The 27,458-nt window shown below is 44.0% G+C and overlaps 8 protein-coding genes across 12 annotated transcripts; 4 read left to right on the plus strand and 4 right to left on the minus strand.

Moving 5' to 3' along the window:
* Nucleotides 1–586: 586 nt before the first annotated feature.
* LOC111066754 (endoplasmic reticulum-Golgi intermediate compartment protein 3) lies at nucleotides 587–3,563 on the plus strand. Its single transcript, XM_022355587.2, has 5 exons — nucleotides 587–779; nucleotides 856–1,207; nucleotides 1,279–1,616; nucleotides 3,038–3,242; nucleotides 3,325–3,563. Exons 1-5 carry the CDS (start codon nucleotides 692–694, stop codon nucleotides 3,458–3,460), a joined length of 1,119 nt encoding a protein of 372 aa, XP_022211279.1. The 5' UTR covers nucleotides 587–691; the 3' UTR covers nucleotides 3,461–3,563.
* On the minus strand, nucleotides 1,793–2,445 carry LOC111066755 (reactive oxygen species modulator 1). Its single transcript, XM_022355588.2, has 2 exons — nucleotides 2,140–2,445; nucleotides 1,793–2,035 (listed from the first exon to the last, which is right to left on the minus strand). Exons 1-2 carry the CDS (start codon nucleotides 2,268–2,270, stop codon nucleotides 1,927–1,929), a joined length of 240 nt encoding a protein of 79 aa, XP_022211280.1. The 5' UTR covers nucleotides 2,271–2,445; the 3' UTR covers nucleotides 1,793–1,926.
* Nucleotides 3,473–5,296, minus strand: LOC111066752 (U4/U6 small nuclear ribonucleoprotein Prp31). Its single transcript, XM_022355586.2, has 3 exons — nucleotides 5,109–5,296; nucleotides 3,977–5,047; nucleotides 3,473–3,919 (listed from the first exon to the last, which is right to left on the minus strand). The coding sequence occupies exons 1-3, from the start codon at nucleotides 5,205–5,207 to the stop codon at nucleotides 3,584–3,586; spliced, it is 1,506 nt and encodes a 501-aa protein (XP_022211278.1). The 5' UTR covers nucleotides 5,208–5,296; the 3' UTR covers nucleotides 3,473–3,583.
* A 387-nt stretch (nucleotides 5,297–5,683) lies between these two features.
* On the plus strand, nucleotides 5,684–10,069 carry LOC111066714 (probable DNA mismatch repair protein Msh6). Its single transcript, XM_022355530.2, has 5 exons — nucleotides 5,684–6,753; nucleotides 6,817–7,146; nucleotides 7,215–8,822; nucleotides 8,885–9,370; nucleotides 9,432–10,069. The coding sequence occupies exons 1-5, from the start codon at nucleotides 5,761–5,763 to the stop codon at nucleotides 9,570–9,572; spliced, it is 3,558 nt and encodes a 1,185-aa protein (XP_022211222.2). The 5' UTR covers nucleotides 5,684–5,760; the 3' UTR covers nucleotides 9,573–10,069.
* A 576-nt stretch (nucleotides 10,070–10,645) lies between these two features.
* LOC111066715 (glycoprotein 3-alpha-L-fucosyltransferase A) lies at nucleotides 10,646–15,936 on the minus strand. Of its 4 annotated transcripts, none has more exons than XM_022355531.2 (5): nucleotides 15,665–15,936; nucleotides 12,823–13,025; nucleotides 12,008–12,751; nucleotides 11,754–11,937; nucleotides 10,646–11,659 (listed from the first exon to the last, which is right to left on the minus strand). In XM_022355531.2, exons 2-5 carry the CDS (start codon nucleotides 12,906–12,908, stop codon nucleotides 11,144–11,146), a joined length of 1,530 nt encoding a protein of 509 aa, XP_022211223.1. In that variant the 5' UTR covers nucleotides 12,909–13,025; nucleotides 15,665–15,936; the 3' UTR covers nucleotides 10,646–11,143. The 4 variants fall into 4 exon arrangements, with proteins under 4 accessions (XP_022211223.1, XP_022211227.1, XP_022211224.1 ...); XM_022355535.2 differs by lacking the exon at nucleotides 15,665–15,936 and adding an exon at nucleotides 14,389–14,548; XM_022355532.1 differs by lacking the exon at nucleotides 15,665–15,936 and adding an exon at nucleotides 13,308–13,406.
* A 747-nt stretch (nucleotides 15,937–16,683) lies between these two features.
* Nucleotides 16,684–18,427, minus strand: LOC111066716 (peroxisomal biogenesis factor 3). The gene is made up of 2 exons (XM_022355536.2): nucleotides 18,226–18,427; nucleotides 16,684–18,078 (listed from the first exon to the last, which is right to left on the minus strand). Exon 2 carries the CDS (start codon nucleotides 17,969–17,971, stop codon nucleotides 16,811–16,813), a length of 1,161 nt encoding a protein of 386 aa, XP_022211228.1. The 5' UTR covers nucleotides 17,972–18,078; nucleotides 18,226–18,427; the 3' UTR covers nucleotides 16,684–16,810.
* A 194-nt stretch (nucleotides 18,428–18,621) lies between these two features.
* On the plus strand, nucleotides 18,622–19,847 carry LOC111066717 (pyroglutamyl-peptidase 1). 2 transcript variants are annotated; one of them, XM_022355537.2, is made up of 3 exons: nucleotides 18,622–18,697; nucleotides 18,837–19,083; nucleotides 19,152–19,847. In XM_022355537.2, exons 2-3 carry the CDS (start codon nucleotides 18,868–18,870, stop codon nucleotides 19,608–19,610), a joined length of 675 nt encoding a protein of 224 aa, XP_022211229.1. In that variant the 5' UTR covers nucleotides 18,622–18,697; nucleotides 18,837–18,867; the 3' UTR covers nucleotides 19,611–19,847. The 2 variants fall into 2 exon arrangements, with proteins under 2 accessions (XP_022211229.1, XP_022211230.1); XM_022355538.2 differs by lacking the exon at nucleotides 18,622–18,697 and having other exon boundaries at nucleotides 18,768–19,083.
* A 2,534-nt stretch (nucleotides 19,848–22,381) lies between these two features.
* On the plus strand, nucleotides 22,382–26,293 carry LOC111066743 (protein disulfide-isomerase). Its single transcript, XM_022355574.2, has 2 exons — nucleotides 22,382–22,664; nucleotides 24,467–26,293. Exons 1-2 carry the CDS (start codon nucleotides 22,520–22,522, stop codon nucleotides 25,801–25,803), a joined length of 1,482 nt encoding a protein of 493 aa, XP_022211266.1. The 5' UTR covers nucleotides 22,382–22,519; the 3' UTR covers nucleotides 25,804–26,293.
* Nucleotides 26,294–27,458: the final 1,165 nt, after the last annotated feature.

Below are 27,458 nucleotides of genomic sequence, written 5' to 3' on the forward strand. Positions count from 1 at the left end.
GTGGCTAAAGAATGAGTAGCTTGGTCGTTGTCCGGAGGGGGCGAGGGAACCAACTGAAAATTAATTTCTTCATTCTGGCTATAATTATGATCCGATCTGATTAAGATTCGGCAATCTGGTAGAAATGGGCTGGTTGCGCTAGCTCTTATAGTCTCTGAGATCTAAGCGGTCATCAAGAGGGACAGACGGACGGACGGAAATGGCGACTCGGCTATTGATGCTGATCAAGAATATATATACTTTATGCTGTCGGAAACGTTTCCTTCTCTGCGTTGCACACATCCATCTTAAAAAAAACAGAAAAACAGGACATATTTTTTGTTTGTTTATATATCCACTTTTGAAAGTGTTTCAGCTCACTTAGGGCATCTTTAGTTACATAATCAAGCTCGACCGCTTTTTCTTTCTTCATATGCATTTATGAATAGACAGAATAGACAGATAAACTGAAGTACTTTTAAAACGGACAGATCTGTCGTCCGTATGTCTGTATGGCTAGTGACTGGACCCAACTGGTTTCAACGATCTGGCAGGACGGGAAAGTATGCGATATATATCGCATGATATCAATATGTCATTAGATTTCTATATATTAAAGACATCCCTAACCACGTCACTTGCCGCTACAAAAACCATGTAAATCCCTTTGTTTACGTTTTAAATCGTTTTACCATTCGTTTTTGCGCACAAAATGAAGTTCTCTGACGTCTTGCATCGGCTAGACGCGTACCCCCGCACTTTGGACGATTTCAGCGTGCGTACAGTGGGCGGCGCCGCTGGTGAGTTTTCTCAAAACATCAGCTTAAAGAGAAAAAAATACAATTCAACCAACCGGTATGGTATTGTTTTCTTCAGTGACTATCATCAGTACCAGCATCATAAGCCTGCTGATCTTCCTCGAGTTTCTAAGCTACGTGCAGCCCGCCCTGAACGAGGAGCTGTTTGTGGACACCACAAGAGGGCACAAGCTGCGCATCAATTTGGATGTCACGCTGCACAACTTGGCCTGCAACTATATATCACTGGATGCGATGGACTCGTCTGGCGACACACACCTGCGGGTGGACCACGATATATTCAAGCATAGGCTCGACCTGAAGGGTGAGCCGCTTAAGGAGACGCCCATCAAGGAAATTGTAGCCGTCTCGCCGCCGAACAAGAATGTCACCTGCGGAAGCTGCTACGGAGCCGAGCACAACGCCACGCAGTAAGCAAAGAAATCATCAAAAAGTCTCGCTGGGGAACCACCTTAAAACGATTGTACCAAAACTTTCCCAGCTGCTGCAACACATGCGAGGAAGTTCTGGATGCCTACCGCCTGCGCAAGTGGAACGTCCAAGTAGACAAAATCGAGCAGTGCAAGGGCAAGTACAAACGCACCGATGAGGACGCCTTCAAAGAAGGCTGTCGTATACAGGGACATCTTGAGGTGAATCGAATGGCTGGAAGCTTCCATTTTGCACCCGGCAAAAGCTTCTCTATACGGCAGTTTCACATACATGACTTCCAATTTTCCAATGTTAAGCTCTCCCACACAATTAATCATATGTCCTTCGGAGAAAAGATAGAGTTTGCAAAAACGCATCCTCTTGATGGTCTGCGTGTGGACGTTTCAGGTGAGTGCGCATCGGGAGGGTTTAAGAGGGTATAAGATGCATGCAAAACTACCAGCAAACAAAATAATACTAGTTACGGGAAAGGTATGTTAGCATTAGTGATTTCAGAAGAGGAAAGAAGTGCTGATAGTCAGACTTGCTATTTTTCTTATGGAGAGGAATGGAAAAAGATTCAATCCATTTAAAATCTCTATTGCAATAACTTAGCGTAATTTAAACAATGCTTGAATAATTATTAGTTTAAGTGTGTATAGTCTAAAAGTTTGCCAAAAATGCCAGCAGAAGGATATCCCAAGAGGCTGCAGTGCGATCAACAGCGTATTCCTGTACCAATGGCCATGAAAGTGCCAAAAGTTCCGCCGCCCTGTATCATCACCTTGCCCACATTGTTGATAAGCTCGCGTCCACGCAGTCCGTATCTGCAAAAGCGAGTTTCAGTCGTTAGTTAGCCGGCATAATTACATAACAAAGGTATCTGAGCTTGCGTCATTTTCCAGGGTGTATTGTTCTAAAGTCAACTCACCTCAGGGCAGAGAAACCCCCGAATAGTGCTCCACTGGCCATGCCGACGCAGAAGCCAATGATAAAGCCAGTCTTCATCTTATCAAAGCATGTGGGTCCCTGCTGGGAGAAGGAGCTTGAGGGCAATGGCATGCCGTTCTCTTTTTATTGTCCGTATATGTGTTTTTTTCGAGGAAACCAAAGCCACGCGTGTCGCTTCTTCGATGCGTGTTTTAAAAGCTCGTTGAATTTCTCAACAATCAGTATATTTTCGTAATATTTTTATTTATTCCACTTGGTGGACGAACCGACTGTGAATGTGAATATATATATATGTGTGTGAGCTGTCAAAAGGGGCAAGGGTTGCCACGCTGTTTAGTAGTGATGCCAATGAAATATCGTACAAGCTATATTTAATTTCTTATAGCCTGTTTACACTGAGATGAATTACCTATCGATTGTTGAGTTAACTCAATAACTCAGAATTAGCGTCTACACTGGCACAAACTCGAGTTATTGAGTTATGAGTTCTGACAACGGCACGTTCTACGTGTTTTTAAAACATTTTATATATCCACCAAATTACCACCCAATTGGGGCTACATTTCATGAATAGTTCTCAATGAATAACAAGTTTAATTTTTCAAATTGATTTATTTTTAATGATTTTCATTCATGTATGTGAGAGTTCTTCCGTACACCACGAAAACCATTATTTTTTTTCCTTCCAGAAGTCTAGGAGATTCTGTAAAGGCAAATAGGTCTACAAAAATCTCGCTTCTAATGATTCAATTGGCTAAAGCATAACTCAACCGTAGTGTAAACTGGCTATTAATTAAATTTTTTCATAATTAATTATATATTATATTATATTTATATTTATATATATATATTTTATATCTTATATTTTTCTCTTCCAGAAACCAAAAGCGAAATGTTCAATTATTACTTGAAAATCGTACCTACACTATATATGCGCCAAGGCGATGGCCAACCGATTTACACAAATCAATTCTCCGTCACGCGATATCGAAAAGATCTAACAGATCGCGAACGGGGAATGCCGGGTATATTCTTCAGCTATGAACTGTCTCCGCTGATGGTCAAATATGCAGCGAAACACAAGTCAGTTAACAGCATAAAGCATAGAATTGATCTATATACATATGGATCTATAAATATTAATTTGCCGAATTTCTATTACCAGCTCCTTGGGCCACTTTGCCACAAACTGCTGCTCCATTATTGGCGGCGTCTTCACTGTGGCCGGCATTTTGGCTGTGCTGCTGAACAACTCCTGGGAAGCAATACAACGCAAGTTGGACGTGGGCAAACTGAGCTAACAACAACTAGAATCTCCTTTACAGCTTTATTGCAGCTTTACAACGCCTATCTCACTTTGAGCCAGACAAATCTATAATTAAAAGTGCTTAATTTGATAGAAAAGACAAACATGACCATTCTTTTTAAGTTGTTCGATTTCCAACCGAGAGAAATCCGGAGGTATTTGAAAAGTATTTCGCGTTGGCTTCCGTTTGTGATCGTTCCGCCGCCTGAGGGTTCACAATCTCAAGACCCTGCAGCGGCGTAAAGGCCACACTAGAGGCCGTGCCAGAGATTTGGCGCTTGACTGTTGTGTTGCCGCCATAGACCTGTTGCTTCTGCAGGTTTTTGTGCAGGGTCTTACTGATGCGCACCTTAGTCTTCTCATCCACCTGGGGCAGGCGGATACGGCCAGTTCCAGTCTTTCCAATTGTGCCACGGGAGTAGCCCAAGTCGCCCTGGTACGCATCCTCTTCGATCTGGAATAGGTGAATAAAGATTACATAAAATTTAAACGATTCACGGAATACACCTACATCACCAAAATTCATGCGGTTCGCCTGCTTTCGAAACTCAGTCAGGGCATACCGCTCCTTCATCTTGCGCACGCGTTTTCCTCCACGCTTCTTCTTGCTTCCCTCTATGGGCTTGGGCAGCGGCTTGATGAACTTCACCGGCGGTGGCTCCTGCAGCTTGTCCAGCTTCTTTTCAATGTCCTCTTTGAACCGCAAGCCAATCTCGCCATGGACGCTCTCATGACAAGCGTCCACACGAGCGGCCAGAACGGCTTTGGCAGCCACCAATCTAGCCGCCTTGCGTCGTAAGTCCGGAGCCGTGTCCTGGACAATCTGCGAGTAATAAACATAACCCGTATGCGGTAGCATCTGTGTCTGTGAGAAGCCCGAGAGGGTTTTCCTTTGTGAGCCCAAGACCTGAACATTGCAGGCCGGCATCTTGGAGATCTTGGTGAGACCGCCAGCGATTCCTAAAAGTTTCGCAGCCGTGGACGCACCGATTATCATGGAAAGATTTGGGGCTATGAAGGTCATGCGGCTCTCAACATATTCATAAATTTTTGACTTAAAGTTATTTAGCTCGATGGCCATCTCACAGGCCTCATCAATTTTGGCCTTTTCAGCGGGCGTCAGCATGGTCCCTTGTGTAGTGGATGCTGTGACAGAGACAATCATAATGGTGGCCTGCGTAAGTATGGCCTGTAGCTTCTCGTTGCTTTTCACCTGGTCCAGGTCATTGCCCAGCTCCTTGACTGCAAGCAAATACTCAATTTCCCCAACTATCAGCGAGTCTAGTTCTGGGAAGCGTTTCTGATACTTATCCTTGGTGAACTTGTGCACAATGGAGATCTCATTGTCGATGTCCACGGCAATAGCATTGGCCTCCACAATCAGACAGTATTCGGGGTCGGACTCCACGCTGCCCAACATTTCGGCGGCGGTCCGCTGGCGACTGGCGTAATGTTCGATCTGCTGAAGCGTATCCTGCAATCGCTTCGAGTCGCGTAACTTGCACAGCTCGCGCACCGACTGCACTGTGACATCCACGTCCATCAAATTTGGAGCAGGCTTCAATAGTTTCTCCGCCAATTCCTGGGGAATATATAAATTTAAAAAATTTTGTTTTGGTCCATTTCATTTTAGCAGTACTTACTTTTTCATCCTCAGCATTCCCCATTTCAGTATCATCCTCATCCAGCTCATTGTCGTTATCCTCCTCGAGGTCAGCCAGTAATTCGTCAGCTAGCGACATTTTCTTGTCTTAATAAATTGCTTTATTTCGTGAAATTATTTATTTTATTTCCTTGCATACTAGAGGTGTCAAACCAAAGAGGGCACTATCGATAGTATCGATATTTTGCTGTTAGCCTCTACTACCTATGGATTTAAGACTATCATGATAGTATCGAGCTACAGTCGTGGCGCTTTTGATATGTTTGGATTGGCTGCTATAAAATACGAAGACAAATTTGTAAGCAAATCGACAGGTGGCATCTAATTGTGTTGTTAACTATCAATCGTTTGACAGCTCTATTGCATACCGTCTCGACAGTGCTGGAAAACGGAAATATATGTATAAATACCAAAATATACTGTCTCAATTTCAAAATATACCGAAATATACCGTCTAGGGTTGCCAAATATTTAAAAAATATCATATCGGTGATATATTATTTTTTTTTAAAATATCAAAAAGTGGATAAAATATATCGATATATTCGGTATTACCGTCTCAATTTCGCGCGTATTTTTGGCGTCTGCGTGTCTGTATTACCAAAATATTATTTCGAAGCTGGAGCAGCAGCATGTCTAAGAAGTTGAATACGAGTGTGGGCGGGACGCCCACAAACACTTTGTTTAACTATTTCTCGAAGTCACCAGCCGTCGACAAAAAAAGACTTGTTCCCAGCGTGAAAGCGGAGCCCACGCACACTGACAGGACGGGCTCTGAGAAGGAGAATCAAAACAATGGCAAGAACCTGGAAGTGCAGGAGACCAAGCCTTCGGCAAAGAGGAAGCTGCCAGTTTCAGTTTCGTCGGATGAGGAGGAGCTGGGTGATCGGCGCAAAAAAAAGCGAATCATTAAACCCGAGTCGGAGAGCGAAGATGAGATGGAGGAGACCAAATCCGAAGATGACTTTTCCGGCGATGAGTCTGACTATGAACCGGACGGAAAGGAGGATGCTGCCAGTGAAGAAAGCGAGAGTGGCGACGATGAGGTCGATGTGGCTACAGATAATGAAGAATCGGAAGACGATCCTACGCCCAGAAAAAGCCGCAAGAAGGACAAAAACCATAATAATAACAACAATGAGCCTCTGGGCCAAAAGGTTAAACTGGCTGAAGGCTCCACATTCCAGGAGAAGCTAAAAAACATTCAGAGCAATGTGAAACAGGACGCGGCCTACGATGAGATATCAACCACTCCATTCAACCTTGATGAGCCTATGGTGTGGCCTCATCAGAAACTCGATTTCTTGCAGCCGGATAAGATTAAGGACAAGGAGGGCAGGCGTCCAGACCATCCGGACTACGACAAGAGCACTCTGTATGTGCCCGAAAAGTTCCTCAATAACCTGTCGCCAGGCGTGCGGCAGTGGTGGGTTCTGAAGTCAAACTCCTTTGATTGCGTCTTGTTTTTCAAAGTGGGAAAATTCTATGAGCTGTACCATGGTGATGCCGACGTTGGTGTCAATGAGCTGGGATTTACCTATATGCGCGGCGAGTTTGCTCACGCTGGTTTCCCGGAGATATCCTTTGACAAAATGTCCACCATCCTGGTAGACAGGGGCTACAAGGTAAGCATCCTTTGTGATCCTTGGAATTAAATTACCTTTTAAGTAATCATCTGGCTTCCGTAGGTGGCTCGCGTGGAGCAAACGGAAACGCCCGACATGGTAACGGAAAGATGCAAGCGCGTAAAGGCCACCAAGTTCAACAAGGTGGTGGCCCGTGAGATCTGTCAGATCACGAATCGTGGAACTCAGGTGTTCGGGTCGCAGTGTAAAATCGGTCCCAATCATCAGCCCAACTACATGTTGGCCCTAGTGGAGCAAGACGAGGGGACTTTCAGCAAGTTTGGCATTTGCTTTATAGACACAAGCATCGGGGACTTTCACTTGGGCGAGTTCGAAGACGATAAGAATTGCTCTCGATTGCTTACGCTGCTCTCGCATCACATGCCTGTGCTCGTAAGTCATGTACAGACGTCCATCATCTTGCCAGTGCATCATCTGAAATTACATTCCTACCGTTTTAGCTTCTCAATGAGAGATGCGCCCTCAGCTTGCGCACTCAACAGGTCGTACGCACCGTGCTTGGAGGAGTACTGAGGGAGCAGCTGGCTAGCAATGGAGCTCATATCTGCAACGCTGAAAAGACTTTGAAGCTGCTGGCCGAGCGATACTATACCGGAAACGGATCCGATGACAACTGGCCGTTGGTTCTGCGCACTATGCAGTCCGATTTGGATCACTTGGGTCTTACGCCCTCCGACAACTACAAGCTGGCATTGAAGGCTCTGGGTCAGTGTATATTTTTCATCGACAAGTGTTTGCTGGAGCCAAAAGTCCTCCCCATGGCTCGCTACCAGTTGTATGTGCCGCCCGATCAGCTGGCAGAGGCGAAGCCAGTAGTGGCCTCCACCTTGAGACGCTCGCACATGGTTCTCGATGCAACAACACTGTCAAACTTGAGGATTATCGGTGAAGAACACACACTGCAGTCCACCCTGGACCATTGCTGCACGAAGTTCGGAAAGCGGCTGCTGCACCACTGGCTCTGTGCCCCCAGCTGCGATGTAGAGGTGATAAGGGAGCGACAGGCAGCCATTGGAGAGCTGTTGCGGTTGCCCAGTGAGCTTCAAGAGATGCGAGCACTGCTGGCTCCCATGCCGGACTTTGAGCGTAATTTAGCGCAAATTCATCTGTTCGGCAACAAGCAGGTCAAACAGAGGGATCACCCTGACTCCAGGGCCATACTCTTCGAGGAGAAAATTTACAACAAACAGAAGCTAGTGGGCTTTATGGCAGTTCTCAAGGGATTCAATGCAGTCACCAAGTTACCTCTGATGTTCCACGAATGTGAAGCTCCACTGCTCCAGAGAATCACTCAGTTGACTACCTCAGGAGGAGCCTTTCCCGACCTTCGCGAGGAGCTGAGGTACTTTTCCACTGCCTTCGACCATGATGCAGCTGCCAAGACGGGAGTTATCGCACCTCAGCCCGGAATGGATGCAGAGTATGATGTGGTCATGGATCGGATAGATGAGATTGAGAAACGCCTGAAGACATACCTCGTGGAGCAGGAGCGTCACTTTGGCTGCCGTGTTACATACTTTGGATCCGATAAGAAGCGGTACCAGTTGGATGTTCCCGAATCGCATGCCCACAAGGCCAACAAATCGTATGCCCTGGAAGGTCAGGCCAAGGGCAAAAAGCCCTCGCGTCGCTACACCACCGCACAGACCAAGGTCCTGCTCAAGGACATGCAGCAGGCGGAAGATGCCAAGAACGTCGTGCTGCAGGACCTGGCCCGTCGGCTCTTCGAGAAGTTCTCCAATCATTATGAGCTGTGGAAGCAGTGCATCGACTGTGTCGCCAATCTGGATGTGTTGGGCTGCCTGGCGGAGTATGCCAGGCAACAGATGGTCATCTGTGTACCAGAGCTGGTCTCTGGAGTTGATCAGCCGTTCATCGAACTGGAGGAGGGCTATCATCCCTGTGTGAATGCCTCCACCTACATTCCCAATGGCCTGGAATTGGGTACCAGAACGGAAGCCCCCCTATCCCTGCTGACTGGACCTAATATGGGAGGCAAGAGCACCTTGATGCGGGAACTGGGACTGCTCGTGATCATGTCACAGATTGTGAGTGTCTCTTAATCTTTCGGATGGGAGCTAAATTGAATACCAATTGATTGTGATTTCAGGGAGCTCACATACCAGCAGCCCGCTGTCGTCTGTCCTTGGTGGATAGAATTTTCACGCGGCTGGGCGCTCAAGATGATATTTTGGCCGGGCATAGTACCTTCCTAGTCGAGCTGAATGAGACTTCTCTCATACTGAAGCATGCCACATGCCATTCCCTGGTGCTGCTCGATGAGTTGGGCAGGGGTACGGCCACATACGATGGCACAGCCATTGCCGCTTCTGTGGTCAATTTCCTAGCCAATCTGAAGTGTCGCACCCTCTTCTCCACCCACTACCACAATCTAATCGATTACTTCCACCACGACCAGAGGATCACCCTCGGTCACATGGCCTGCATGGTGGAAAATGAGGATACCACAGATCCCACTCAGGAAACGGTTACGTTTCTTTACAAGTACACGGCCGGTGCTTGTCCCAAGTCGTACGGCTTCAATGCGGCCAAATTGGCTGGCATGCCCCAGGGTATTATAAAGCGGGCCTTTGAGGTGGGTACTGTTTGTGTTCTCGAATGAAAATGTTGTTGAAAATGTGTCCTTTTATTCGCAGCTCTCTAAGAAAGTGGAGGCCATTGCCCTGCAACGAAAGATTACGGCAAAGATCGTAGCCTCCACGGGAGAGGACTTCAAGCAGCAGAAACTAAATGCGTTGATTGATTTGTTACAGCAGCTGAAAATGTGTCATGTCTAAGTAACACTAGGATCATACCAGAAATATTCTGAACTGCTTCAATTTGTTTGTACCAATTTTGTTTAAAAATGTTAAAATTTCCCTTTTTTGTATTTGGCTTCAATTACTTTTCGAATATTTTCCCAACGTCGGTTGGGCCTTTACCCAAAAGGCCATTGAAGTATATGTTGGTTGCTTTTCAATCTATAATTTCAGTATTTTGTAATCCATAAGAAATGTGAAACGTTTGAAATTTGTATGCAGTTGTATGTAGGTTAATTAAGATTAATGTGTTCCATTTGAGTGGGAAATTACATTAAACTTATAATTTGTCCCACCATCAGTTCTTTATTATCTCCGTCCCATGCTATTCCTTATTCCGAATTGAACCTATTTTATTTTTCTTTTAATTAAATTAAAAAAAAGTTGACAATCGTTATTTTTGGTTTGTTTATTAGTACTTTTTGTATCACAGTAAAAATTAAAAAATTAAATAAGTTCACAATCAAAATACACACAGACAGATGATATTACTCCATACTTATAAATTAAATGTTATACAATAAATATAAATATTGCTAAAAGTGTAAAAAAAAACTCGCCTCGCTTGTACATATATCGAACAGAAATCATATATGCGTACAATATGTAAATTGATATTGTGTGAAAAATAGGAATGGTGATTGTATTTGTATTAGTTCAGATATGGCTTTTGGCCAAGGACTTGCTTGTGCGAATGGGTCCTAAAATAGTTAATTGCTAACAGGCTGGGAAACCTCGCCGAGTAGTTTCACTACGACTAACGGTCCAACCAAGAGCCAATCTAGATAATATCTAGACAAAATAATAGCTGAAAACTCATTAAACATGAATTCAAGAAGTGCTCACTTCACACGCAACATATTTTAGAGCTATCCATCCCTCCATCAGTTTTTTGCTCGCAAAAATTCTTACAAAAAGATTTATTCACTTACAAAGCTATATAGCTGATGGCTCATTCCCATTGCAGTTAAGCTAGTAAATACATACATATGTATGTACATATATGTATGTAGGTCGCTCTACGGATTAAAATTTCATTTAACTCGCTTGTATTTTTATCCCTTTGTATTTCGTCTTTCGTCTTTCATCTCGTTATGCTCTATATTGGACTTGCTGGTAGTTTAAACAACTATATAATATTTAATATAACCTATGTATGCACTGGTGGTATATCCACATATAACTAGTCTAGTTTCTAGGTTCTCTTATGTATTTTTTTTGTATTGTATATGTTACACCGATCTGCCGGGGGATCTTTTAGTCTATGGGCTAGTTTGAATACACTGCTCTGCTGCTCCGCTTTTTGATTTCCTCATGCAACGCTAGTGCTAGTTTTGAGGTCTCGTTCACTTACGGCTAGCTACAAAAAACATTCACTTAAACCTCCGACAAAAAGTAAGCAATTCTTTACACACGTATAGTGGATAGTGATAGTGGATAGTGATAACTACAAAAGAACAACAAATCAAAGCTACACACTGATATTTAAATAGAAGTTGGATCTACGCAATGCCAATGCCAAGGCCCACTATCTGGACCGACTCAAGCACTCAATCGTCGCTGATCACGTCCTTGCGCGCCTTGAAGTTCCTCCATGAGCCGTTGGTACAAACGCCCGCGCCACGCCACCAATCGTTGAGGTCGCTGTACCAGCGCGGCTTGCGCAGCTGCTCCTCGTTGTGGAGCGTGGCGCAGACCCGACACCAGTAGTACGTGTTGATGAACTCACCCGTGCCCTTCCACTTGAAGTACGAGTTGTAGAGTTCGTCGTCACCGTCGAGAATACGCAGGTATTCGGCCAACTCCTTGGGCGAGGCAAACTCATCCACGTGTATGTAAGAGCGACGCGGGGCACTCACCTCGTAGTCCTCGGGCCGGGCACCCATTACAATTGGCAGCACCCGCCGGTTGAGGGCGTTGACAAAGAATTTCTCCGTGATGTAGTCCTTGCAGTTGGAGTTTTCGAAGGCCAGGTAAAACTTGTAATCGTTGTCAAGTATGTCGAAGCATTTGTCTGCCGTGCTACGCGAGCACTTGAAGTTTCCGCAGGCACCATATATGTCAACCTATTGGGACAAAGGCCAAAGAGAATGCATCAGTTAGGTGCAAAAAATATGTTAGTAAGTATCTTCACGAGATCCAATCCAATCCCATCTCTACCTCGATGTGTTTTTGCAGTTCGTGGGCATACTGGAGTCGCCCATTCCTGGCGCCACAATTGGACACGAACCAGGCCACCTTCTTGGTTTTGTTCACGGCATAGTTGTGATCCTGCTCCTGCTGTTGGACCTTGGTGTCGTAGTACTGCCACTTCTCGTAGGGCGCAACAATAGTGCTGTCGCGTCTGCGCATTAAAGAAAAACGAAGGAAGCGTATAAGTATCTGATTGAACAGACACATTGGGGAAAAGTCACCTGTAGGTGGCCGTCCAGTTGATGGCGTCGGGTGCCTTAACATTTTGAGTGTGATAGGGACACTCCAGATAGTAGAGCATGCTGACCTGCTTGGCATTGCTGGGACGGCGTATTGCCGTGGGAATGTAATGGTCTTTGTAGAGGATCATGTCAGCCGTGCTGGCCAAGTCCCGATTGGCAGTTAATTCGCATGTATCCACCGGACACTTTAATCTCAGGAAGACGTCGCGCCCCTTCTTCACGTTCCACGGACCCAGGCCGTTGTAGAGGAGGATGGTTTTCAGCTTGCCGCTGGCCTTGATTCGCTCGTAGTTGTGCGGCACGTACATCAGTTGGTTGACAATGCGGTCGTTGTGCGAATCCTGATGCGGCAGCAGCTTGGGAGCGTATCGCTTGCGCGCCCGCCGATTGCTGTAGGTCTTGGCCGGGCGGGGATAGTATTCACCATTGTGAAAGAACCAGAGCTTTGCAGTGGCCAGCTCCGGCTCCAGATTTCGCTCGGCGTCGATTTCCTCCACATCGACATCCTCCGTCTGCTGACCTTCCAATGCTGAAGCTTCTGCTGCTGGTGAAGGTTGAGTGGCGACTATCGGCGCTAGAGTGGAGCTAGATGCCTCAGGCCTTTTACTGAGCTCCTCGGAACCGTCCACATCCGACGAGGGAAATTGTCGCAGCTTCTGCTGGTGTTGCTGTGTGGTCGTCAGGATTGATCGGGGACTGCGGGTCTTCCATATTTCATATTCCCTGCGGGAAAAATTGTGTTAATTTGTGTTTAGACTAGGACTAAATCGTTTCGTATCGTATTCATAACTCACTTGAGATTGAAACCAAATATGAGCAGCAGAGCGCAGATCAGTGTGAAATAAAAATACTTTTTCAGCGATATTTTTGGTCGTCGCATTGTGAATTGTTTACGCTACTCCTTTGAATGGGCTCGGACTGCAGATTAGAGGCCGATAAACCGACGTCAGTTGCGTCTTCCACCTTCAGCTGCCTTCAGCTGGCGTTTGTCATTTCGCTGTGCGAAAAGGAAAAGTAAATATTGAATTAAACACTATTCGATTCTTTATCCAGCATTCGTCACCTAACCACAACAAAAAAACAACAAGAATGTGCTACTAATTACTCATGTTAATTATCTCGGACTCGTTCGACTCTGCTCTAGTTCTGGCTCTGGCTATGGTTCTACTCCATTACTCTCTACGCAGAGTCCGTGCTGCTTGCTTAGACTCGCACCGAAAACTGTTCTCGACATCGACAATAAAAACTGTTTCGACCCAGCGATCGTACAAGTACTTACGCGTCCATAAACTGGCCTGTGTAATCTATCTATTATTATATATTGATACTCGTATGCATACACATTTCTCCATGAGATGTCGATTTATTTTATAGTTAGAGCCGTTTAGCTGTTACTGATACGATCTTTCACCAAAACGAAGCCTATCGAATCCATTGGATTGCCGCCATTAGTTCCATTTCGCGTGGCATAGCCTTCCCCTCTCTGTCGCATCTCGGTTCTTAGTGAGGAACGCTGATAGTCTGGCACACTCAATCAATAATTATTCGGAATTCTGAATTCTTTAAACTGAATTCTGTACTGTACTTCATATTTTCCCTGCCTAAATATCAAAACAGATGGCTATCTGGCTAGCTGGCGGTTCGAGAGACTGTGTATCGTTTGTTTTCCACTCATTCGAGTTGTCTCGCCTCGAGAGCTGTGCCACATGGAGCAGCGGGGCGTATACGTCATACAAAACGAAAAAAGAGGCGGAACCAGCAGTGTTGGTTGGATGGTTGGATGCCGGGATGCCGGAAGGCAGAGTACGGCAATGAATGAAGTCAAAGCAAGCTACTTACAGCAGCTTTTATGAGTTTTGTCGAAAGGGGCGCCTAATTACGGTTGTGGCAAAAAGAAGGACCGGGATAGATGCAGCTTCATTTGTGGGCACAAGCAGGGTCTTATCCCAGGCAGCCCCAAGTGTCCATCCGTCTATCACATATCATTTATGCCACTATTTTCTCATGATGTGCGAGTGTTAGTGCCTCTTTCTCAATGGTTGTGTGGTGTGGTGTGTGTTCTTCTGCCTGCGGTTGCAACATCATTTAAGGATTGAGGTTCCGGGTTGGACGGTGCGCTACTTTGGTAGCTATGCAAATAAGCTAGGGGCGAGATATTGGGGTGGCACTGCACTTAAGTTCACTTTCCCATTCCTCAGGTTAGCCCCACCCACACCCACACACCAACCCCAACCCATACTTCATTTGGGTCTTCACTATCGCACTTTTTGACGCTTTTGACAGGCAAAGAGAGTAGTGGCACGGAAAAGGAGAAGCCGGAGAAGAGGTTGCAGCACAGTTAAAATGAAAAATGTACTTACACTCAGTAATTTTTATTGAAAAAGTAGGACTCCAATAGAGCACAGAGACACGGGCAAAGCTATCGTATATAGATACGTATATACTGCTATAGACTCTGGCTTGGGTATTCTTTACCAGAAGTCTTAACGAAGCGTGGACAACTTGATTTTTCTAGCATAAGATATTTGTGCGGTAAGATTAGTTTGAGACCACAGTATTTATTATTATATATTATGATAAGTATATCGTACGAGGTTCAGGCGAAACTAACCAGTTTGTCCAGTGGCTGTGGTCTGTTTAATGCATTCAGGCTAATTCTCCAGCAACATTTGTGAATACGATACGGTGTATGTTTTCGCTATCAGTAGAGAAAACTGGGAATGAGTGTCGACAAGGAATAAATGTTTAGGAACTCAACTTCAAGCAGATAAGCTTAAACTTGATGAAAGACACGTAGCCACAAAATAATGCATTAAAGAAAATCGGAAAGCCCTTTCTCTACACGAAATTGTTAAGTTTAAGATAATGTTTGTTGGCTTTTCAAGATATTGCGCAACCCAGCCAATCCCACCATTTCTAAACCTTAAATTTTCTTAACGCAAATTTGGTTCCACAGAAGTTCTCTCCCCTTCTGTTCCTAATTAAAATGCTTATATCTAGTAGGGTTGCGGGAGGCGTGCCTGCTGTCAAGGCACTTGATCTATGACTTTAGTGTGTCAATATGCCTTTATATATATGAATAGGAGGACAAAAACAGCGCCTGTTATAAGAAAAGGCTGTGAACATAGGGGGAGGGGAGGCCATGCCCAACACTTGACTTGCATGCATTGTTGTCCATGGATATCATAGCTCGTAGACGTTTCCCAGGAAATGTTTCTTTGTTCTCTTCACTCCACACGTTTTGCCCCAACAAGACCTCCTAGTCGAGGTCAGATTGGGTTAAACCGTCGCGACGGTCCCTTTTGAAGGGGGTTATAGATTGGAGGAGCTCCTGGCGAGCCTTACTATTTCTTCGCTTTCGCCTCCAGTAAAAAATTGTTTTTATTTATACTGCCACACAGTAACAGGAGCAGAAGCGGTAGCGGAAGGCAGGGGAGTCCTGCCTGTCCGGCCCATCCGTCCATGTTTCCACCCTGTCAGACCAGGCCTGGCCAGGCCACGCCACGCTTTACGCACCCAGTCTGTCTGTCTGCCCAGTGCGTTATGTCTGTCCCGCTCTCCAAATGTACATGCATGTGTGCGTCTGGTCTGCGTGTCGTGTGTCTTTTTTGGAACGAAGTTGGCGAGTGCACTTACACAATTGAATCGAAGTGGTTGTTCCTAGTATCGCCACTGCTGCTGCCTTAAAATCTTCTTCTTCCGATGTCTTTGCTATTTCGAACACATTTTTCAGTCTTTGTCATATTTGCACTTTACAGACGGATCCTAAATGGTTGTTCCAGGATTTTGTTAAATCTTTTTTCCACACATACGAGTATATTGTATGCCCATGCATACATACATATGTAAATATCTATGAGCGCAGAGGGCTGTCCTTTGCCTTTTCACGTAACTTTTGCAACTGCGCTGCCCACCCAAAGTGTAGCTGCGGCGCTGGCATCGCCATCGGCGGAGCTACGCTACCGTTGCTTTTCACTAGACAGCTGGCACACGGAGCGAGAGAAAGATTCAGAGCGGGAGAGAGTCATGCAGTTCCCATGCAGCTGTTTAACCTTCTAGTTGTGCGAAATATTATTCTGTTAATTTATATTAGGTGTTGCTTGGGAACTGCGCCCAAAAGATGCTTTAAAAATTTATTCTTTTACCAAGCTTACAAGTATTTTCGTTTGGCTACTCTGCGCAGGCTCCGTTACCGTTTCACAGCTGTCCGGGGCACCGCGCTTCTTATCAACATTCCCAGGGCGGGTTTTTTCAGCACCCTCCCCCTTTCGTGGTGCATGAGAAATGTCCTATCTGTCTGTTTCGTGCCGGCAATAGTTTTATCTCTCACTTATTTTTTTTTTCACAATTTTCCATTTATTTGAAATGTAAAGATCCCTGTCAGATCTACTTCCCCTTTTTATTGTTGTATACACTTTTATAGTTTCTGTTTATTATAAAAGGTCTTCCAGTTGCTCGCTTTGTAGGTCCCCGTTTGCACGTCAATTTGATCAAAGGATTCCACAATTCGGGAACTTCTTATTGCTAGCTTACACACACGGTTCTGGACTAAATATTCTTAAGAGTTAGACTTAATAAGGAATTCGGGACGACAGCATGCTTTTACAAACAGGCTTCTGAAAGTAATTCTCATGTTACAATTAAACAGGTATATACATATTTATGTATGCATGTATGTAGAGTTCCAAATATGTCATAGCCAGGCTCACAAAAGATCCATACATATGTACATGCATATGTGTGTGTGCATGTGTGTATGTTAATATGAGGAGTCGTCGTAGCTTAGGCAGAACTGAAGGTCTCGTACACATTGGCACCCAACGTCTTGGACTTCTCAGTCACCAAGTAAAAGGAGAGCAGCTGCGTGGGCAAGTTGGTAGTCCGGGCCGCACTGTCATACCCCCTTGACGTGATCCCACTGATGATTGGTATCAGCTTGGCCATGGCCATCAGAACCGTGTTGATGTTGAGCAAGTTGTTATTATCGACCGTCTGGCTGCTGGAAAGGCGGCTGCTGCTGGCGCTCTGGTTGAACTTCAGGGGCTGCTGGGCCTCCGGTTGCTTCTGCACTTCTGCGGGGGGCAGATGCTGCAGAGTTTCGCCAAGGGCCTCGGCAATGACATCGCAGGCCAAAACAAAGCCTCGAGTCACATTATGCGAACACACGCCGATGGCATCCTCGCTCTCCAGGAGATCCAGCGTCTCGTTGTACATCTGCTGGAGCAACGGCGAGAAGCTGGAACTCTGGGAGGGCAGCAGGTACTTCGTCATCTTGGAGTTGGGATCTCGACGAGTGTCCGCATTGATGGCCATTTGCAGAGACCAAAACAGCTGCTCCAGGTCGTTGAGGGAGAGCTGACGTGAGAGAGGCATCGACGACTTCACCACTGCGATTACCTGAGTCCGAATATACCGTGTTAGATCTCTGATACCGTCCTCTGTGATGAAGTGTCGGATGAGCGAGAGATACTGCTGCTTAAGCTCATCGGTGATTCGTGTCTGCTCCGTCGTGATATCACGGTAAATGTAGCCTCCTAAGAGATTCAGTTGTACTCTGAGGGCAATCACCAGCATGGATGAGGCGTAAACAAACGTGGCCAGGCGGGTGAACGCCACGACCTTCATCTCTTCCCACAGTTCCACTTTGTTTTTCGGATTCTGACGCAGCTGCTCGAGCAGTTCGTCTGTGCTGCACTCTCTCAGAACAGCGTCACACATCTCCTCGCCCATGCCCAGGATCACTTGGTTGCAAGTCTTTTCCGTCGACTCGAAGTGATGCGTGCGCCGCGTCCGCTCGAACATCTCACGAGCCTGCTTCTCGTGCATCTCCACCAGCTTGCGTTGGGCGTACCGGGCCGCATAGTAGGCGCCACCCACAAGCACTCCGGTCACGATAAACTTCCGACGGTGGCGTGACAAGAAGTCCTGCACGCGTGACAGCATGTTTGTGATTGGAATTGGGCCCTGTTAAATGTTCAATTGCGTCTCCTCCGACCTGGCTTGTGCGTGTGAAAAGCGCCAACTGCTCGTGCCACTTTCTTGTCCGCCGGCTGCAGTACAAAAGATACATGCTCAAAATTAATAAATGTTTAATGTACAAAGTTCATTTGTGTGAGTTAGCTAAGCCCTGCCCGACGGCGCTGCCGTGGTGCCGTTGTTAGCCGCACAGATTAGATTAGCCGGAATACAATACTTACAAAATTCTGCTAGATCGCTGTGCCCTGGTTGCTGGCTCTTGCCTGCTTTCTATTGATTCGATTCTGAGTTTCGTTGTTGGTGCATTAGCACGGATTTTTATTTGGAATGTACGTAAATATATTTGTTGATGTTGAAGTGATGTGTTTGCTGCTTTGTTTGTAGTTTATAGTGTTGATGAACGATTCACTCCAGCGAACGAAATGTAATCGTTATTTTTTGTTCACCATACCATGCAGAAGGTGATATTCCTCTTTTTTCATATTCGGCTTAGTGGTAAAAGCTAGCAAGGAACCTCAAGACCGAACATATAGTTTTATCCAATAATTTAATCAATTTTCTACAAGATTGCTTAATTTTAAGTCCTTCTTTTATTGGCTCTAAAATAAAGTTTAAAAAAAAAAAGGACAACTTAAATTTCCACTAATTTTACATGATAACTACACATTAACATCGGTGTATTAGCACAACGAGGTGAGTCCATTACGCGTTTCATTTTTAGTATTTGTTCAGTAACTAAGTAAATGGCAAGGGGTGTGACCTAGAGAGGGAACAAAATTCCAAAACACTATCTTCATTCATGTTGTCATTTCTATTGTTTATATTGCAACAGAAGAAGAAGATAATATATTACTGTGGAACCGATGTCGTCGTCGGAACGAAAACTAATTGTTGTCTCTGGTTTCGGACCATTTATTGGACATGAGGAGATCAATGCCAGTTGGGAGGCTGTAAAGCTGCTGCCAGAGCTGCTCACCGCCCAAAATGGCACTGAATATGACCTGATGAAGCGTCTGGTCGCCGTCGAGTACGAAGCAGTCGATGAGGCGTGTACAGAGATATGGAGCCGTCAGCCAGAGGCAAATATATTTATTTAAACCCTAGACCACCTACAATTGCAATACTGACGTCATTTATCCAAATACAGATGGTCATACATGTTGGAGTGTCAGGTATAGCCAAATGCGTTTATGTGGAAAAGCTGGCCTATAACCACAAGTTCCGACGGGCAGACAATTCCGGACAGTATTTGTCCAACGGCAGTTGTGTCCTCCCCCACAATGGCAAGGCAAATGTTTTGCGCTGCGGCCTTGACGTGGACAAGATCGTAGAGGCTGTAAATGCAACATGCGAGGCGTGTGTGGCCCCCACAATGCCGCACCACAGTGACAAGCCTTTGGGTGCTACGAGGGTTTCCAAAAATGTGGGCGATTTTCTTTGTGGCTACATATATCTGAAATCTCTCGACGTGGACTCCAAGCGAAGTTTGTTCGTGCATGTCCCACCTATAAATAGACCATTTAGTACCGAACAAACGGCGGATATTGTTTTAAAAATCATTCAACAATGCGTGCAACAAGTGGCCGCTTCCGCATGTAGCAATTAAATTCCAGTTAAATTATATTTCATAAAATTGTTATTGAATAAGAATCTCAATATGTATGGATTCATGAACGGCGACTTTTACTATTTTCTTTTTGAATACTTTTGTCTCTTTCGGATCATGTTACAAAGCAGAGAGTTCAACGATATGCGTACAATTAATGCCGAAAATAATTCCATATGTTTCCACTACAATACGTAAACAATAATATATCAAAACAAACCAACGGTTTGGATAAAATACTTTGACAATATTCTTAACTTGTGAATCTTAATTTCCCCTAAAATTATCTATTTTGGGTAAAATAATTGCACAGGGAAAAAACAGAAGTGGGTTTTGCGGGCAACAATTCACTATTGACCATTGTAAAACTGGGGGAATATTTTATATTCGAACGAGTTTAAAGTTGTTTATTTGTTTAGCCTGTGGTCTCGTTACTATCTAGGACGAACTGAATTTTCCACAAAATATACTTTAAAAACCGTAAAAACTGCGGCACCGTAAACAATGTTTTGTTCGGGATTTTGCAACTACGGAATTTTACCATTATATGTGTTAAAAACATATTGGATCGTCATTCATACATTCAAATATCGACCGAAATGATTCTACCTTATGCATCTGAGGATATGCAACTTATTTGGACGTCCCAGGAGGACAAAGATCCGAAGGACAGCCGCAAAGTTGCAAAAGAGTGGTTCGCTTTAAATAGAGTAAATTCATTCATTGTCATTTATGACACAATCAAAATCACAAAGGTCCTGGAGGACGATAGCAAAATTGAGTTAGCTCCATGTCAAAGCGTCGTGCAGACGGTAGAGCTAACATAGGCTACTCAAATAAATCTTAAAACTAACTTCGAATATGCAGTTGTTATATTGGATATAAAGAAAATTCTTAGAAAATTTTGTTATAACGTAGTCTTGTATGAAAAGTCGCACTACTATTATTTTGACCAACCCGTTTTCCAGTTACTTCAAAATTTTAATTTCTTACAATCTGAAATTAAGGTAGTCTCTAAAAAAAAACTTAAATTATTATGGAGAAGTGCTCGTAATTCCTTTTTTTTGAGGATATATGAAAAGTCATATTGGCACTATTATTATTTTGACCGCAGCTGTATGTATGTAAGTGCTCTACTCATTATTGGCTGTTAAGGGTTTCATTCCGAACCCAAGTTTTATCCCGTTGGCAACATTTCAACTGTATGGGAATCAAATGCATAAATAGGCAACAGTACCTACAACAGAGACCATATTTGGCAACAAAAAACGAATGGAAGATAATTATCTTAAGATTATTTATACCATTTATAGCTTAATGACTGTGTTGATCACGGGGATCTCATCTTTTACTGTGAGTAAAAACCGGTCTTAACACATTCATTCATATTCTATTCTGTGACGTTTTTCGACCCCTCGTTTGGGACGTTTAGTTTGCTATATGCATAGCATATAATATAGACTCTATATCTATGCACCAGTGTAGTGTCTAAAGACGCAGGTTTTCCTAAACTTACATTCATAATTGAGGATGAAATATAATAGTATCATCATTAGCTAAAATAATGCTCAGACTGCCAGCTACCACTGTTCCATTAAATGTACATATGTATGTATGGGCGAACGGGGCAGTCGTACGCAGTGCAAGTGGGAAAAAGGTCAAAATAAGACGGATTTTCAAAATTAATTTACCACTATGACACACCTTTTTACTAGCCCTATAACTGGTCGATTTTGGACAACTATTAGTTTAAAAGATTTTTGAAAAAAACCAAGTTATTCGCAATGGACAAATATGGAAGTGGTTTTCGCGACGATCAATTCAAACTCAGATTTCAGCGAATATTGGGGCAATATATAGATGTAAATTTCTGTACATGTTGTGCATTGATGCCTCTTTAAAATGGATATTATTTTACGCAAATATGATTCGTAATTTTTTTGAAATTTAATTTAAACCATATTCGCACGGGACAATATTCCTAGGTTAATAATAGTTAAAAATATACCGTTAGCCGGGATGGAAACATTTTTCTCGTATTTTTTTAGATAGTTCAGTGTGTTAGAAAGATTTTGTGGAATAACTTTTCTCAAGAATCATCTTTTTTATAAGAGAGAATAGTATTAAAAAACATAGCTAAAACCAAAAAAAAAAAAACCGAAAAAGGGAACTTTTGCTTATTTGAATAGGTTTCTACATCAAAGTTAATGAAATGATATGTCAATTGGGTAAATAAGTATCTTTCATTAAATTTATACTAGAATATCGCAACAGAATGATATGGAAATGTTTTTATAGGCATTGCATTTTTGGGGTCGGTGGTCAATATGTATTTGTTGCGAACAATTTCAATCGGTAAGAGAAATGCTTTTCCAAAACGCCAATTAAATGATAGTGACGACTGTGATTATGGCTAATGTGAACGTGAAAGGAAATAGAGGAGGAAAATACAAATGTTCATACGGAGAGAAGAACCTTAATTTGGCCGTGTTTTTTTTAACCCTATTATGTTAACAGTCCAACGAAAAAGAGTTCTGAAAACTAGCCAATCTTGTAGAAAAGTGATTAATAAATTGGACAAAATTATTTGCTTGGGCTAAAAAAAGGTAAACTAGCTAGTAATATTAAACCGAATATAAAAATTAAGGAATATCAGCGCATTTTGTCGTGACCGTCAGTATATTTTGATAATGACAAGGTATATTTCGGTATATTTCTGAGGGAACGTTATATTTTGTCGATAAATCCGCAGTCACACTGGTGACGTGACGTGGGCTTGAATTTAGCCAAAAAAACTGTTTTTGTAGTCACAAAGTCGAAGCCACTCGAACCCAGCACCACCAATTGCAACAACGGCAGAAGCGTGTGATATACCCCAACATATTACTTAGCATATAAAAGTGCCCGCGATGAAATTCCTAATCTGTGCACTATTCGCGGCGGCTTTCTACGTGGCCGCTGGTGAAGTCAAAGTTGAGGAGGGTGTGCTCGTTGCGACAGTGGACAACTTTAAGCAATTGGTTGCCGACAATGAATTTGTGCTAGTGGAATTCTGTAAGTATTAGCGCATTAAAACCTTAACTATTTACATATATGTACGCGCCGGCTGACGCTTCCCGCTAGCTGATTCATACGATTTCGCGGCTACGTGGTCTTTCGACCGGGAGCAAGTGGAACGAAGCATCGCAAAATGTGTCTGCGTGGCAGTTGTTAGCCAAAAGAAATTGTTGTTTATTGCTAGTATCCGAAGACTGTGCAAATTCAAGGACGGAAATTAGATTTTACCTAAACAAGTGAAACAACTTTAGTTAATTTTCCTGCTCTTTATCGTTTTTTAAGCATTTTTATCTTTCACATCAATGAGAAATGAGAGTAACGCTCTCTCAGAGTTGTCCCCTCTCTCTCTTGGTTGGGTGCAACTGTCATCTCTTTTCCACGCGCACATCTTGCACCTGTGTATGCGTGTGTGTGTGTGTGAGGGGGATGGGTGTGAAAGCGAGCAAGCAAATACAGTGTTGTTATTGTTTCTGTTGTTCCTATGAAAGTGCCATAAATTCTAAATGTTAAATGCCAATCGAGACACTGCTTATGCGCAGTATTACCTTCAGAAAGCACATTTTCCTAACTGCTCCCCTCTGCTTCAAATCCTTTGACTTAGAGATAGCAATTCTTGTTCCGTATGTTTCACTTTTATCAGCAATTTCAATGCTGTCCAGTGCCCTGGGCGTGGCCAAATCTGTGCCCACGCATCCGCTCTATCAATCTCGAATTAGAAAGAAACAAAAGTAAATAAAAGTATTCGGGCAACTCTTCTTTTGAATCTAGGTTAGACAAGCAAGATATTCGTTGTGTACGTTTATTTCGCTATTTGCTTTCTATTCTGGTTTTGGTTTCCGTTCTGTGCCCTTTTCTACGTCGGCGCGGCCACGCAATGGAAAGTTCATTCAACTCTTTCATTGCGCATGCTTAACGGCGCTGTGGCTGCCAGTGCTGTCCCATGTAGAGGAACAGATTTAGCTTAAAAGTCTTAATGGAGCTCAATTTTACTTGGACCAGGGAAATGTGATGGCCCAAAAGTGCTGTATCCGACAGCGAAGAAATCGAAAATCCATCCTTATCTTCCAGCAAATGAACACACTTCAGAGATAAACAAAAATCAGTGATACAACAAAAATTCTCGACCCTGTATTTCTTCAACCGTAAAAAGCCAGATATGTTCGGCCGGCATCTCTAGTTCTGGTTTCGCCAATATGGCGACGGCGCATGGTTTGTTTATGCCAGCGTTTACGTTTGGTTAAGATTTTGTGTAGGAATGACAACGTCAGCTAACTTGCTTATTGGTGCGGCGGGTCATCCGCATCAGAAATCTTATCTTCGAATAATGTCTTGCTGAGTGTGTGCCTGTGCCAATGGCAATGCCAAGGCGAATGGCCCGGCCACGTCAGCCGATGCCAAGCCAAGCCAAGCCGGTGATAAGCAGGGCCTCTTGAGACGTTGTCAAGTCGGTATTATGTCATCTCTCCGTTGTGGCTGTGTGCGTGGATGCGTGTTAAATTGCAGCTGGGACGACAGGCAATGGGAATCCACCACGTGGAATTTGCATAATTACAAACAGCTGCTGGCCGTAGCACAATGAGAAGGGGCCCTGCTCCAAATCCGTGTCAAATGTAGCGACTAAGATTACAATTGACAGTCTAAAATTAGAATTTTCCGTTTGGATGCCAACTGCAAATGTCTGTTATTAAATAATGACTCTGCCACTGAGATAAAGAAAAGTTGCATGATAAGATTTAATTATAGGTATGGGAATTCCATTTTCTAATTGCACTCTTCGCCCTGTTTGCTAATCCTTTCAGATGCTCCCTGGTGCGGACACTGTAAGGCCCTCGCTCCCGAGTATGCCAAGGCTGCTCAGCAGCTGGCCGAAAAGGACTCGCCAATCAAGCTGGCCAAGGTCGACGCCACCGTCGAGGGTGAGCTAGCTGAGCAGTACCAGGTGCGTGGTTACCCCACACTCAAGTTCTTCCGGAGCGGTGCTCCAGTGGAGTACAGCGGAGGTCGTCAGGCCGCTGACATCATTTCCTGGGTAACCAAGAAGACTGGACCACCTGCCAAGGATCTGTCCAGCGTGGCCGATGCTGAGCAGTTCCTCAAGGACAACGAAATTGCCATCATTGGTTTCTTCAAGGACACCGACTCTGAGGAGGCAAAGATCTTCACCAAGGCCGCCAACGCCCTGGACTCCTTTGTCTTCGGTGTGAGCAGCAATGCCGATGTGGTTGCCAAGTACGAGGCCAAGGACAATGACGTGATCCTATTCAAGCCATTCGATGACAAGAAATCTGTCTTCGAGGGCGAGCTCACCGAGGAGACCCTGAAGAAGTTTGCTCAAGTACAGTCACTGCCCCTGATTGTGGACTTCAACCACGAGTCGGCTTCCAAGATCTTCGGAGGCTCCATCAAATCCCACCTGTTGTTCTTCGTGTCCAAGGAGGCCGGACACATTGAGGCCCATGTCGATCCCCTGAAGGAAATTGCCAAGAAGTACCGCGATGATATTCTGTTCGTTACGATCTCGTCTGATGAGGAGGACCACACCCGCATCTTTGAGTTCTTTGGCATGAACAAGGAGGAGGTGCCAACCATCCGTCTGATCAAACTGGAGGAGGACATGGCCAAGTACAAGCCAGAGTCGAACGATCTGACTGCCGAGACCATTGAAGCCTTCCTGAAGAAGTTCCTCGACGGAAAACTGAAGCAGCACCTGCTGTCCCAGGATCTGCCCGAGGATTGGGATAAGCAGCCCGTCAAGGTCCTTGTTTCCAGCAACTTCGAAAGCGTCGCCCTCGACAAGAGCAAGTCCGTCTTGGTTGAGTTCTATGCTCCATGGTGCGGCCACTGCAAACAGCTCGCCCCCATCTATGACCAGCTGGCCGAGAAGTACAAGGACAACACTGACATTGTTATTGCCAAGATGGACTCTACTGCCAACGAGCTGGAGAACATTAAAATCTCATCCTTCCCCACAATCAAGTACTTCCGCAAGGATGACAACAAAGTCATCGACTACAACTTGGATAGAACTCTGGACGATTTCGTCAAGTTCCTCGATGCCAACGGTGAGGTGGCCGACGCCGAGCCCGCAGAGGAGACCGAAGAGGAGGAGGAGGCGCCCAAGAAGGACGAGTTGTAAATCCAACAACAATAACAAATAACAACAAAAAAGCAAACACGAAAATCCAACAACAATGAACAGCAACATCCCTACAACAAACAACAGCACCAACAAATAGCAACGTACATTCTGTAGTTTATTTCTATTTTTATGGGTTGTGCCTGTGCGCGGCCAGAATCTCCTAATCCAGCAAATGAGTTTTTGTCATTTGGCTGTTGGGTCAGCTGGTCGCCCTTCCGCCATCCCAGCATTTTGCCACTCAAATTTTATCTTCGCATTATCAATTTTGTTGTTTGTATCTGTACTTGCAACACAACTTTCAACGCTCTCTTAGGATGTGCCTGCGGATTGCGTAAACTTAAAATTCAGTTTTATTGAAGAATGAAGCAAAAGCGATAAATTTTAATATGTAATTCTTTAAGTTTTCTATTTTGGAATTTTTAGAATCATTGAAAGAACTGATTAAGAACTTAACAAATAAAGTTGGTAACAACATTAAAACCAGAAAGAAAGACTTTAAGATGGATCGTTGCTCTTTTTTTATAGTCATCGGATTTTTTAACAATTTGGCCTGGAATAGATATACAGCTGTGTTCAATGAAATAGCAGTGCCGCACCTCATCACTTTCAAAACTCTTTTTGAGACACTTCCAGTTATCCAACTTGAACAAATGATACCTTTTTAAATAGACTGGAAAGACATTAGAAAACCGAAGAAATATCCACACATTTGAGTTCCATCCTTTTGTTTTACATGACATAAGCCGAATTTTTTTTATACCCGTACTCAAAAATGAGTTAAGGGGTATATTAGATTTGTGGTAAAAGTGGATGTGTGCAACGCAGAGAAGGAAACGTTTCCGACCCCATAAAGTATATATATTCTTGATCAGCATCAATAGCCGAGTCGATATAGCCATGTCCGTCTGTCCGTCCGTCCGTCCGTCTGTCCGTCTGTCCGTCTTGATGAGCGCCTAGATCTGAGAGACTATAAGAGCTAGAGAAACCAAATTTGGTTTCCAGACTCATGTGATATCACACTGCTACAAGTGTATTTCAAAATTTCGCCCCGCCCCCTTCCGCCCCTACAAAGGACGAAAATCTGTGGCAGGCACATTTTTAAAGATACGATAAAACTAAAAACGCAGTATCGTAGAGAATGCCCATATCTACCAGATTGCCGAATCTGAACTAGATCGGATCATAATTATAGCCAGAATGAAGAAATTAATTTTCTGTTGGTTCCCTCTCCTTCTCCAGCGCTGCTGACGCTACTGATTCTCTTTCTCGCTCGCACACTCTGCCGCGTTCAGTGCGCGAGCAACCCCTAGCGGAGGAGATGTAGAATATAAATGGTACATGTACAATCTACTTGTTAGATGTGGAATATACATTATAGATGTAGATGTAGATAACAGATGTAGCAAAAAAATGTAAAATGTAAAATTTTTTTTTTAATTTTTAAATTCTAAAAAATCATAAGCTCAAAAAAGTCGCGTCCCCAGAAGCGACTCACACGTTCCTTCTCGTTTTTTTTATTATTACGTGATTTTATTTATCGAATCTTCCCTATTAGAGACTTACGACAAGTATACAAATCTTAGCCTAATATATTTATTTAATTAATTACATTTAATTACTTAGAGTACGTCCCTAGCTAAGTATTATTGCTG

This window comes from Drosophila obscura, unplaced genomic scaffold (assembly GCF_018151105.1).
Source record: "Drosophila obscura isolate BZ-5 IFL unplaced genomic scaffold, ASM1815110v1 contig_189, whole genome shotgun sequence".
Lineage (NCBI taxonomy): Eukaryota > Metazoa > Arthropoda > Insecta > Diptera > Drosophilidae > Drosophila > Drosophila obscura.

What these genes read in the sequence shown, in the direction of transcription:
- LOC111066754 (XM_022355587.2), top strand. Translation starts at nt 692, where the DNA reads ATGAAGTTCTCTGACGTCTTGCATCGGCTAGACGCGTACCCCCGCACT. An exon ending in GCCGAGCACAACGCCACGCA is followed by an intron (nt 1,208 to 1,278) that starts GTAAGCAAAGAA and finishes AAACTTTCCCAG; the next exon opens with CTGCTGCAACACATGCGAGG. An exon ending in TCTGCGTGTGGACGTTTCAG is followed by an intron (nt 1,617 to 3,037) that starts GTGAGTGCGCAT and finishes TTTCTCTTCCAG; the next exon opens with AAACCAAAAGCGAAATGTTC.
- LOC111066755 (XM_022355588.2), bottom strand. Translation starts at nt 2,270, where the DNA reads ATGCCATTGCCCTCAAGCTCCTTCTCCCAGCAGGGACCCACATGCTTT. An exon ending in GGGGGTTTCTCTGCCCTGAG is followed by an intron (nt 2,036 to 2,139) that starts GTGAGTTGACTT and finishes TCGCTTTTGCAG; the next exon opens with ATACGGACTGCGTGGACGCG.
- LOC111066752 (XM_022355586.2), bottom strand. Translation starts at nt 5,207, where the DNA reads ATGTCGCTAGCTGACGAATTACTGGCTGACCTCGAGGAGGATAACGAC. An exon ending in GGAATGCTGAGGATGAAAAA is followed by an intron (nt 5,048 to 5,108) that starts GTAAGTACTGCT and finishes TATATTCCCCAG; the next exon opens with GAATTGGCGGAGAAACTATT. An exon ending in ACCGCATGAATTTTGGTGAT is followed by an intron (nt 3,920 to 3,976) that starts GTAGGTGTATTC and finishes CACCTATTCCAG; the next exon opens with ATCGAAGAGGATGCGTACCA.
- LOC111066714 (XM_022355530.2), top strand. Translation starts at nt 5,761, where the DNA reads ATGTCTAAGAAGTTGAATACGAGTGTGGGCGGGACGCCCACAAACACT. An exon ending in CGCATCACATGCCTGTGCTC is followed by an intron (nt 7,147 to 7,214) that starts GTAAGTCATGTA and finishes CTACCGTTTTAG; the next exon opens with CTTCTCAATGAGAGATGCGC. An exon ending in TCGTGATCATGTCACAGATT is followed by an intron (nt 8,823 to 8,884) that starts GTGAGTGTCTCT and finishes TTGTGATTTCAG; the next exon opens with GGAGCTCACATACCAGCAGC.
- LOC111066715 (XM_022355531.2), bottom strand. Translation starts at nt 12,908, where the DNA reads ATGCGACGACCAAAAATATCGCTGAAAAAGTATTTTTATTTCACACTG. An exon ending in ATATTTGGTTTCAATCTCAA is followed by an intron (nt 12,752 to 12,822) that starts GTGAGTTATGAA and finishes TTTTTCCCGCAG; the next exon opens with GGAATATGAAATATGGAAGA. An exon ending in AACTGCAAAAACACATCGAG is followed by an intron (nt 11,660 to 11,753) that starts GTAGAGATGGGA and finishes TTGTCCCAATAG; the next exon opens with GTTGACATATATGGTGCCTG.
- LOC111066716 (XM_022355536.2), bottom strand. Translation starts at nt 17,971, where the DNA reads ATGCTGTCACGCGTGCAGGACTTCTTGTCACGCCACCGTCGGAAGTTT.
- LOC111066717 (XM_022355537.2), top strand. Translation starts at nt 18,868, where the DNA reads ATGTCGTCGTCGGAACGAAAACTAATTGTTGTCTCTGGTTTCGGACCA. An exon ending in TATGGAGCCGTCAGCCAGAG is followed by an intron (nt 19,084 to 19,151) that starts GCAAATATATTT and finishes ATCCAAATACAG; the next exon opens with ATGGTCATACATGTTGGAGT.
- LOC111066743 (XM_022355574.2), top strand. Translation starts at nt 22,520, where the DNA reads ATGAAATTCCTAATCTGTGCACTATTCGCGGCGGCTTTCTACGTGGCC. An exon ending in ATTTGTGCTAGTGGAATTCT is followed by an intron (nt 22,665 to 24,466) that starts GTAAGTATTAGC and finishes TAATCCTTTCAG; the next exon opens with ATGCTCCCTGGTGCGGACAC.